Source organism: Penaeus chinensis, chromosome 13 (assembly GCF_019202785.1).
Source record: "Penaeus chinensis breed Huanghai No. 1 chromosome 13, ASM1920278v2, whole genome shotgun sequence".
NCBI lineage: Eukaryota > Metazoa > Arthropoda > Malacostraca > Decapoda > Penaeidae > Penaeus > Penaeus chinensis.
In genome coordinates this window covers 29,869,218-29,881,717 of record NC_061831.1, presented here as the reverse complement: position 1 = coordinate 29,881,717, position 12,500 = coordinate 29,869,218, and the positions used below count along the sequence as shown (strand labels likewise).

At 32.3% G+C, this 12,500-nt stretch overlaps 1 protein-coding gene across 1 annotated transcript; it reads right to left on the bottom strand.

Moving 5' to 3' along the window:
* Positions 1 to 5,154: 5,154 nt before the first annotated feature.
* On the bottom strand, positions 5,155 to 5,985 carry LOC125031657 (piggyBac transposable element-derived protein 4-like). Its single transcript, XM_047622542.1, has one exon. The coding sequence runs from the start codon at positions 5,983 to 5,985 to the stop codon at positions 5,155 to 5,157; it is 831 nt and encodes a 276-aa protein (XP_047478498.1).
* Positions 5,986 to 12,500: the final 6,515 nt, after the last annotated feature.

Below are 12,500 nucleotides of genomic sequence, written 5' to 3'. Positions count from 1 at the left end.
GTGAGGAAAAGTTCACAACTTTTTAGAAAATGTATACATTATTTATTAACTGAAAAAATATTATATAGCCAAAATGTAAAGCCAATCACATAAATTGATATGCAAATAATACAACATCTGATTTCATTATAATCCAATACAATAATTTTATCACCTTGAATATCCATATTTTAGTTTTAACAAATAGCTTGCCGCTTTACTCTAAATGCTAACATGCAAGCAACTACCTAATGTCAATTTAAGCAAGCTGTTATTATTTATGAAATTAGAGCAAAGAATGTCAATGCCTAAAATGGATATAAGCAATAAGTAAGAGAATTCCTTTCTCCACATGCAATGATTGAAATCAAAAAAATATTAGTAAACAAATTGAATTACAGAAAATAAGAAAATTACTTATACCAAGCAAATTAAAATACTAAGTTAATGTCCTTACACAATTACTAACTTAATCTTAAGATTATCTCCATTAAAAAATAAATGAGTACACTCCAAAAATGGACAGAAAATATCTTATACTTAATCAGGTAATCATAATACTAAATTAATCTCGTTAAGCAGTAACTAAATCAAGCAAAAACTTATCCTAGAAAATACTTAACTGATACATACGTTATGCAAACACAAAATTATTCTCACGCTCCACTGGAAATTAATAATCTTCATCACTGTTAAATCACACTTCCGTAGATATGAGATCTCTTAAAAGTAATTCATTAATTCCTTACTTTCTAAACTAACTTAATATATCCTTACACTTAAAATTCAAATCTAAATGCATTCAATATTCCAGCAGAAGTATGGAAAAGCCAAGTGCTTATGGAAGAACTTCTTGTCACTTGCAACAAAGCTTACAATGGAGATGTGCCATCTATCTGGACTAAAAGCTGCATCGTCATCATCATCATCATTTTGGAGCTAACGCCGGCAGGGGCGCATAGCCGCATCCACCCTCCGCTTCCACCTACGAGGATCCCTCATGGCGAGCCGCCAGGCAGGGGCCCGGCCCATCTCTAGTTCCTCACGACAGGTTTGATCGATCTGCCCAAGCCACGACTTTCTCGGTCGTCCCACAGGCCTCCTCCACCCAGGGTTGTCTCGGACAGAGACAACCTGATGGGCAGGATCATCCTGTGGGAGTCGAGCCAAGTGGCCATATAGCCTGAGTTGGCGATCACGGATTGTGCAAGTAACAGGTCCTGTACCGGTCTCACGGTGCAGCCGTTGGTTGGACACATGGTCCCGCCAACTGTACCCCATGATCCGGCGCAAGGATCTGTTACAAAAGGCATCAAGACGAGATTCCAGAGCACAAGATAGTATCCAAGTTTCACTACCATAGAGTAAAACTGGGAGTATCAGGACTTTGAAAACACGTAACTTGGTCCTTCTGCACAGGTACCGACATCTCCAAATACTCTTGTCGAGAGATTTCATGACCCCTGCTGCCAGGCCAATCCGTCTACTGACTTCTTGGTCTGACAGCCCAGAGTCGTGAAATGCACTACCGAGGTATATAAAGCTCTTTGTGACTTCGATGTTTTCACCGCAAGCACGTATCGACTGTACAGGGTCTCCTAGCAGGCCCCCAAAATCCTGGATCTTGGTCTTGGTCCAGGAGACCTCTAGCCCCAGGGGCTTCGCTTCATTGCTAAATGCATCAAGAGCCGCCACAAGGGTTTCCAGAGATTCAGAGAGTACGGCAACATCATCGGCAAAGTCAAGGTCTGTAACCTTGATATTGCCCAGAGTTGCTCCACAGTGACTTTGGACAGTAGCTCTACCCAGTATCCAATCCATGCAAGTGTTGAAAAGTGTTGGTGTAAGAACACAGCCTTGCCTCACACCTGAACTAACAGGGAAGAAGCTCGACAGTCCTCCACCACACTTTACAGCACTTTCAGTGCCTGTATACAGGTTTGCTATTAGTCCAATAATCCTTATTGGAATTCCTCTTAGTCTCAGGATCTCCCAGAGAGATTCGCGATGCACCGTGTCAAACGCCTTCTTGAGATCGATGTAGGCTGCGAGCAGCCCACGTCCAAACTCACGACGGCGCTCTATAATGATTCGAAGCGCCAGGATGCGCTCTATTGTGGACTTACCAGGAGTGAAACCAGATTGCTCCGGTCTTTGGTGCCTCAACAGGTGGTCCCTGATACGTCTCAGTAAGATGTGTGCGAGTACCTTGCCTGGTACACTGAGTAGTGTAATGACTCGGTGATTGCTGCAGTCCCACCGATCCCCTTTCCCCTTCCAGAGAGGGATGACCACACCCCTCAGCAGGTCAGGGGGAAAGGTACCAGTCTGCTAGATGGCAGACAGGACTGCATGCAAGCCCCTTGTCATAGGTTCTCCACCAGCCTTTAACAATTCGGCTGGGATGCCACAGACACCTGCTGCTTTACCACTCTTCAGCTTGGAGGTCGCCCCCCTGATTTCGGTCAGGGAGGGTGGATCCTCGCTGATGGGTGGATCTGGCAGAGGAGTCTCAACATTACCCGCATCCATGTTAACTGTTGGTGGATCAACCTTATACAACTGCTCAAAATACTCAGCCCAAAGCACACGCACCCCATCAGGATCTGAGATTATCTGGCCACTTGCTGAGCGGACTGCAGTCGTCTGTGAGGGGGACTTGGAGTTCAGCTTTCTCAGAGCTTGGTAGGCAGGACGAAGGTCATTTACAAGGAAATGGCTTTCGACCTCCTCTGCAAGACTACTGATAAACTGTTCCTTATCCCCTCTCAACAGTGACCTAGTCCTGCGCACCAGAGAGCGGTGCAAGGTGCGATCCCCTGACAGTCGAGCCGCACGACAAGCATCTGTGGCTTCCAGCGTCTCCTGCGAGATGGAATTCTGTCTTGTTCTTGGGCGTTCACCAATGGATTCCTGAGCTGCATCAAGCGTTTCACGCTTGAAGGTATCCCACCTAAGAACAGGGTCTGTCTGGCCCTCGAGTGCTGTGAAACGACCAGAGATAGCCTCGGCAAACCCCCGGGTACACTCGTCCTCCCTCAATCTGTCCAAATTAAACACCCTAGGGCAGGGGTTCCCAAACTGGGGTACATGTACCCCCAAGGGTACATTTGCACGTTTCAGGGGGTACATTTGGTCTGAAGGAAACAATTACTTGCACAATACATGGTGTTGTAATCTGCACTCAGATTGCACTTTTCTCATTTTCTTTGTGGTTACAATTGTTATCAATAATTCTGTCTCCATACTAGAGTGCATTAACATTTTTTTCCCTGTTTCTGCCTTATCTGCAGGACTGAATGTGTGTTGAATTGGTAGTGATCCATTTATGTTGAGTTAGTGCGATGCATTAAAATAAGAATACCTGAGTTTTGTTCATTAATGTTTTGGATAATAATAATAAAAAGGTATGTATTGTATGTGCTGGATCAAAATATCAGTTACCTTAGTAATTGCTTTATTTCTGTTTTCATCATTTAAGATGCCTATGTAATCTAAACATGCAGACTTAAATAATTAAAATATTAAAATGTCCTTTTTTACTATTAAGCTTAACTTTTAGTGTTAGGGGTACATGGGAACCTATAAAAAGCCTAAGGGGTACTGAGGAACAAAAAGTTTGGGAACCCCTGCCCTAGGGTGTTCATTTGGGCGACGGGGGGTTCTATAGTGGACCCGGAGAGTAGCCACTACTATTCTATGATCAGTTCCACAGAACTCAGCGCATCGTCCCCATACCAAAAAAGGGAGACCTCAGTATCACCAGCAACTACAGAGGAATTTGTTTAACATGTATTGCAGCAAACATTTATAACATACTTCTCCTAAACAGAATAAGACCTCATATATCCCCTCTTTTAAGAAACAACCAAAATGGATTTAGACAACAAAGGTCAACAATAGCACACACACTCACACTCAGAAGATTAATTGAAGGTATAAAAGAAAAAGACTTAACTGCTACCATGGTTTTCGTTGATTTTAAAAAGGCAAAAGATTGTCTCTGCTATTGGTATTCTTTATCAAAAAACAGAAGCACAAGTTAGATCCGCAGATGGAGATACAGACTTTTTTAACATCTCTGCAGGTGTATTGCAAGGTGACACATTAGCACCATTTCTGTTTATAATTTGTCTTGACTATGCCATGAGAACAGCAATAGATGACAACACTCAGCTTGGTTTTACACTCCATCAAAGAAAGAGCTGAAGACAACCAGCTGTTACCATAACCGACACAGATTTTGCAAATGACATAGCCCTTCTTTCTGATACCATTGATGATGCCACCACACTCCTCCATAAGGTTGAAGAAGCAGCACAAGAAATCGGCCTCTACATTAACCCAATGCCGACGGGTCGGAAAACATCTCTGCACACGAATTTCCGGGGAACAAAAACAAGCGGCTAGCTCTCCCGCCGGGACGCGCGCTCGACTCGCGCTACCCGTCTCACCATCCCACAGAAGTTTCAGCGCGCTCGGGCGGCTGGTTTGCGTACAACCGCAACCTCCGATTTTTTAACTCTAAAAACATATGAAAGTTATAATATGTCATATGAAGGATTTTATTGTCTCATACTGTAGTATATACTCCATTTTAGGAGTGTTCGACCAATGTGAGTGTGTAAAGTCAATAGTGTGTTTTGGCGAAAGCACAGAAAAGCAGTGGTAAAAGGCGAAATTTTATTTTTTTCTAAATTAGGCAAGGTATGCCTGGAAGCAAGGTGCGGGACATAGGGAAACGCTGTAGTGGGCACACATGACTCTGGTCTCCTTCCTGCGCCGGTTGTTCCTCCTGCAGAGCGCACATCTCCGCCACCTCCGGAATGGGGTGTCGCCTGGCATGTGCGCCTGCTGGGGATCCTCTTCAGGTGGGTTCTGAGGAGGGTTCCGCCGGAAGGAAGCAGGTCGGCCACCTGTAAATGAAAGAAAAAAGGACATTGTAAATTACATCTTCAAAAAGGGCTTGTAGAATGAAAATCACCATAATTTCAAAACAGAACACAAGAAACAAAAAGTCAGATGCTTACCTCGCTGCAGCAATTCCCGAACTAGTTCCGCACGGAACTTCCTCTGAGGCATCTTACCGCCGAGGGCCCGGTGGACAGCCAGCGCGTTGATGGTGGTCATATCCAGCAGGTAAAAAAATACCTTTTTGTACCACTTGATGGTCTTCTAGGTTGCTGGATATGACTGCGCCAGCTGATCCGAGAGGTCGCCGCCCTTCATGCCGTTGTTGTAACTGACAATGACCTCGGGCTTCGACCTCTCCACCCCTCGGCGGTTGGGAGGCAGGGTAACAACCTTTGATGTGTGGGCAGTGGATAGCATTGTCACAGGCTTGTCTAACCACTGCAGGCAAAGCATTCCGGTTTTGCTACTCCGGAAGTCGATGTGTCCCCGACTCGCCTGCAGGTCCGAGGGCATACCCCGCCTGTTGACACGTACTGTGCCAACGGCGGTGGTCTTCCGGGCCTGCAGATAGTAGAAGAGAGTCGGGGAGGAATACCAGTTGTCTGTGTACAACTGATACCCCTTGTCGAACAGCTTTGCCTTCTCCATCAGGTCGTCGACGGCCTTCATACTCGCCGGAAACTCGCCGCGATCCTGCCCCATGTAAATATTGAAAGCCGCCGTATACCCTGCCTCTGGACCGTCGGACGAACACAGCTTGTAGACCTTCAGGCCCCTCCTAGCCCTCTTACTAGGGTTGTACTGAAGGGCCTGATGCCTCCCCTTGAAGGCCCACAAGCTCTCGTCGACGGTCACGTTCTTTCTGGGGACGAAGACGGAACGGTACATCGAGTCCAAGACGTCAATCACAGGGCGCAGCTTCCACAACCGGTCCTCCGCGCTGGGCTCCCCTTCGTTGTTAGCGAAGTGGAGGACGGAGGTAAGGATGTCGAAGCGGTCCCTGGACATGGTCTTGGCGAACACCGACGAGCACATCAACGGGTCCGTCGACCAAAGGTCCCTCTGGCACCTCCTCTTCCCATGAAGTCCCATGAGTAACCTAAGGCCGACATATGAGCGGAGCCCCTGCACCGTTGTGTCCTCCCACCCCTTCATGTGGGATGAAGGGGTTCGTGGGTTCTGTCGAGCGTACCTGCAGCTGGCCCACCTTCGTTTTGCGGGTCACTGCTGGAGAAGCAACGAACTTGTCCATGATCTTCTCTTCTGGGAACCATCACAAGGGTTAAAAAAACGCGGAAGACCTGCAAAAGCCTACATCAAACAGCTCGAAGAAGACACTGGACTATCTCACAAGGAAATGCAGAACCTAGGAGAGATCGTCAGACGTGGAGGAGGTTTGTCATGCGAGCTGGGGACCTCCCGACTGATTGATGTATTCAATTATATCATTCTTCAAACTTGACAATCAAATCTGTAATTATTCCATTATATAATTCTTACTTCCAAAAGTAACTTAATCAAATACAATACTTGGTCCATTATATAGCCACACATAAATCAAGAAATAATCCCTAATACTACTTAATCCACATTATCCATAGCACATTCCCGTCCACTATGTTCCCTCAAGATAAGGCACTAAATCACTTCAACCGGGCTTACCAAGATGTGCCACAAAAGTGACATGGCTACTGGATGCTACTCCGAAATCTAATCCGCGTTTGTCTGTCACTACCCATCTTTTTTTCCCGATATGCGAGCCCATCCGGCCACACCCTTAACAGTTATCATAAATATAATATAATTTCTTTTCACTTATTTGAAAGATACCTGCGTCCGGACTTTCCTGTGTCCCAGCAAATTTTCAACCCTGTATTTATCACTTTAAACATTTCTACCTGCCCGAAAATGTTCTTTTCTTGTTCCCAGACTGGTGTGTTGTAATATATATAGTGATCGCTTCAAACTAGTTATTGTTTCAGCACTCGTGACTTCTTTTTTGCTTCACTTTGTCACAAGATATTTTCAACACTTTGACGTCATGGTGCGCCTCGAGTTTTTGTATCTGCGTCTTGTCCTGTTGACCACATTTTTTGTCTGGAGTCCGCTCGAATCCTCGCAATGTTAATATATATGTAATATTATATATAATATTACATAGTATATATATATATATATATATATATATATATATATATGTGTGTGTGTGTGTGTATATATATATATATATATATATATATATATATATATATATATATATATATATATATATATATGTAACATTATATATAATATTATATAGTAAATATATAATATAAATGTAATATGATATATGATATTATATATAATATTATATAGTATATATATAATATATTTGTAATATTATATATAATATTATATATAATATTATTTGGTATATAAATAATATATATGTAATATTATATATGATATATATATTATTATATTGTGTATATATAAAATATATATCTAATATTATGTATAATATTATATATAGTAGTATAGTATATATATACTATATATGTAATATTATATATAATATTATATAATATATATATAATATATATGTAATATTATATATCATTTTATGTATAATAGTATATAGTATATATATTTAATACATATGTAATATTGTATATAATATTATATAATAGTATATAGTATATATATAATGTATATGCAATATTATATGTAATATTATATAGTATATATATTTAATATATATGTAATATTATATAGGTTATATATATGATATTATAAAGGGTATATATATAATACATATATAATATTATATATAATATTTATATAATATTATATAGGATGTATATATAATATATATGTAATATTATATATAATAATATATATAATATTATATAGGATATATATATATACATAATATATATGTAATATTATACATAATATTATATAGTATATATAATATCATGTAGTATATATATAATATATATGTTATATTATACATAATATTATATAGTATAAATATATAATATATATGTAATATTATATACATTATATATGACATTATATAGTATATATATAATATATATGTAATATTATATATGATATTATTTATAACATTATTTATAATATTATATAGCATATATATGATATATATGCAATATTTCATATAATATTATATATAATTTTATATAGTATATATATAATATATATATGATATTATAAATAATCTTATATATGATAATATATAGTATACTTATATAATACATATGTAATATTATATATAATATTGTCTATGATATTATACAGTATTATATAAATATATAACATATGTTAATATAATATATAATATAATATTACATAGTATATACATGATATATATGTAATATTGTAGTGACCTGATTGCAGCCTCCACGTCGAATGCCCATCCGAGCGGCATCCGAACGTGTGGCGCCACCGAGATATTAAAGGATGCCTGGTGCCGTAGACGCAAACAAAAGAGATGCCGAAACCCAACTATTTTATTAAAGTCTATTTTATTATCTATCGTAAACTCTATTTCATTTATATTTATCTGTCCACGATCTAGGTGCAAAATTCCGATCTACAGTATATCATATCGTATTTAAAATGTCCAGTGCGCATCCCCTAATTCTCTTTTTAAGTACTCACAATCCCCACACCCACGTAAATAGCCAGCGCTTGTTTCCCACAGGGGATTCTGCAGCCTACTTTTGTTTCGAAAGCGCCGCTCTGGACTCTGTTGGTTTTCGGAAACCGGTTGTTTGTGAAAACAAAAACCCCACTGTGAATCGCCCCACCTCAACCTCCGGTCGCCTAAGTTAAATACAAGTGAAGATTTTTAGGGTTCAGGAATCAAGAGTTTAGGCTGGATACCTTGTTGTCATTAATTGTTTTATTGTAACGTGGAGGGTTTTTTTTTTTTCTTTATTGCTTCGTGTTTTATCATTTCTTTTGAATAAAGCGTATGTTTTAAATGTCTATATCTTATTTTATGCCTTAGGAATATCCATCCTATCCACCATAGTTTAAATAATAATCTAACGTAATAAAGTTAATTAAAGTTATTAGCATAACTGCTTGCCCCAGTTAATGAGTGATGCTCGCGCTACCACAGGTCACGCTTTGAGAAATCTACTTCGTTGTAACTACGTACAAGCTGGGCGCCCTTGTTAGTGAGGCGCTACAATATTATATATAATATATATAATAGTATATAGTGTATATTTAATATATATGTAATATTATATATAATATTATATAGTATGAATATATAATATATATGTAATATTATATATAATATTATATAGTATATATATAACATATATATAATATATTATATATATATACAAAATATAATATTACATATAATATTATATATAATATTACATACCAAATACATACCAAATAATATTATATAGAATATTATATAGTATATATATAAAATATGTGTAATATTCTATATAATATTCTATATAATATTATTTGGTATGTAATATTATATATATATTATATATGATATTATATTTTGTTTATATATAATATATAATATATATGTAACATTATATATAATATTATATATAATATTATATAGTATATATAATATAAATGTAATATTATATATATTATATATGTAACATTATATATAATATTATATATAATAGTATAAAGTATATATATATATTTAATATATATATAATATTGTATATAATATTATGTATAATAGTATATAGTATATGTATAATATATATGCAATATTATATATGATATTATATGTAATATTATATAGTATATATATTTAATATATGTATAATATTATATAGGATATATATATATATATATTTATATATAATATTATATAGGGTATATATATAATATATATGTAATATTATATATAATATTAAATATAATATTATATAGTATATATATATATATATATATATATAATATATATGAAATATTATGTATAATATTATGTATAAAATATTATGTAGGGTATATATATATAATATATATTTAATATTATATATAATATTATATATAATGTTATATAGTATATATGTGATATTATACATAATATCATATAATATATCATTTATTATATATATAATATATATGTAATATTATACATAATATTATATATAATAATACTATATATAGTATATATATATATATATATATATATATATATATATATATATATATATATAATATATATGTAATATTATATATAATATTAAATATAATATTACATATTATACATAAAATATATGTAATATTATATATAATGTTATATAGTATATATATATATATATATATATATATATATATATATATATATATATATGATGTATATGAAATATTATAAATAATATTATATAAGATAATATATATATATATATTATATATCTAAAATATATATGTAATATTATAAATAATATTATATATAATATTAGAGAGTATATGTATAAAATACATATGTAATATTATATATAATATTATAGAGTATATATATGAAATACATATGTAATATTATATATAATATTATATATAAAATCATATAGTATATATATATATATAATATATATGTAATATTATATATATTTTTATATATAATATTATATATGATATATATGATATATATGTAATGTTATTTATAATATATATAATATTATAGAGCATATATACATGATACATATGTAATTTTATATATACATTATATATATTATATATAATATTATAGAGTATATATATATATATATATATATATATATATATATATATATATATATATATATATATGATATATATGTAATGTAATATATGATATTATATATAATATTATAAAGTATATAAATATAACATTTATGTAATGTTATATATGATATTATATACAATATTATAGAGTATATATATATAATATATATGTAATGCTATATATAATATTGTATATAATATTATAGAGTATATATATATAATATATATATGAAATGCTATATAGAATATTATATTTAATATTATAGAGTGTGTATATATATAATATATATGTAATGCCATATATAATATTATATATAATATAATAGGGTATATATATGTAATGTATATGTAATGTTTTATATAATATTATAAATAATATTATAGGGTTTATATATAATGTATATATAATGTTATATATAATATTATTAAAAATGTTATAGGGTATATATATCGTATAATAATTGTTTAATTATTTAATAGAAATGTCAGTATACATTTCCCTGTCTTATCAAACTGACAGCTTAAGATAGCACTGCCACCACTCTCTCTTGAAAGAGAAGTGAGAAACTCTTTATACTAATATGAGGAAAGATATAAACAATTAGTTAGATTATTCTAATTTACTAACAAATAGGTAACTTATATATATTGTCCAATATATCTACTCCTGGAGATACCACACCTGCTTAACGAGTCACTATCGTCACAGCCACTACTGATAATGTAAATCCTCTACCAATACGGCCCAGGTTCATCGCACAAGAAATCCGCGATCCGTTTTCCCTCGTGTCTCGCTGGTATCTAACCCCCTTGATACCAGGCCGGTCCCACAATTTCACTAACGTTCGTGGTTTTCCATGTCGTTTCGTTTTCATTACGACATCTACACATGTAATATGTATTGAATGTTATATATAATATTATAATATGTAGGGGTATATAAATGCAAATATATGTAATGTTATATATAATATTATGTATAATATTATAAGGTGTATATATACGTAATATTTATATAATGTTATACATAATATTGTAGGGTATATATATATGTAATATATATGCAATGTTATATATGATGTTATATATAATGTTATATGGCATATATATAATATTGTATGGTGTATATATATAATATATATTTATTTTTATATATGATATCATATATAATATCATATAGTATATATATAATATATATGTAATGTTATATATAATATTTTATATAATATTATATAGTATATATATTATTATTTAGTATATATATAATACATTTGCAATTTTCTATATAATATTGTATATAATATTATTATATATATTATATTATATATATTATATAGTATATATATAATATCATATAGTATATATATAATATATATGTAATATTATATATAATATTATATGTAATATCATATAGTATATATATAATTATATGTAATATTTTTTATACTATTATATATAATATTGTATCTAATATTAAATAGTATATATATAATATATATATGTAATTTTATATATAATATTATATTTTATATCATATAGTATATATATATATATATATATATATATATATATATGTATATATATATATATATATATATATATATATATATTGTATGTAATATTATATATAATATTATATATAATATCATATAGTATATGTATAAAATATATATGTAATAGTATATATAATATTATGTATGATATCATATAGTGTATATATATATAATATATATGTAATATTATATGTAATATTATATATAATATTAAATGTAATATTAAATAGTATATATATATATATATATATATATATATATATATATATATATATATATATA

Bases quoted from the DNA above. Each gene is read 5' to 3' on its own strand.
- LOC125031657 (XM_047622542.1), bottom strand. From the start codon at position 5,985: ATGGGACTTCATGGGAAGAGGAGGTGCCAGAGGGACCTTTGGTCGACG.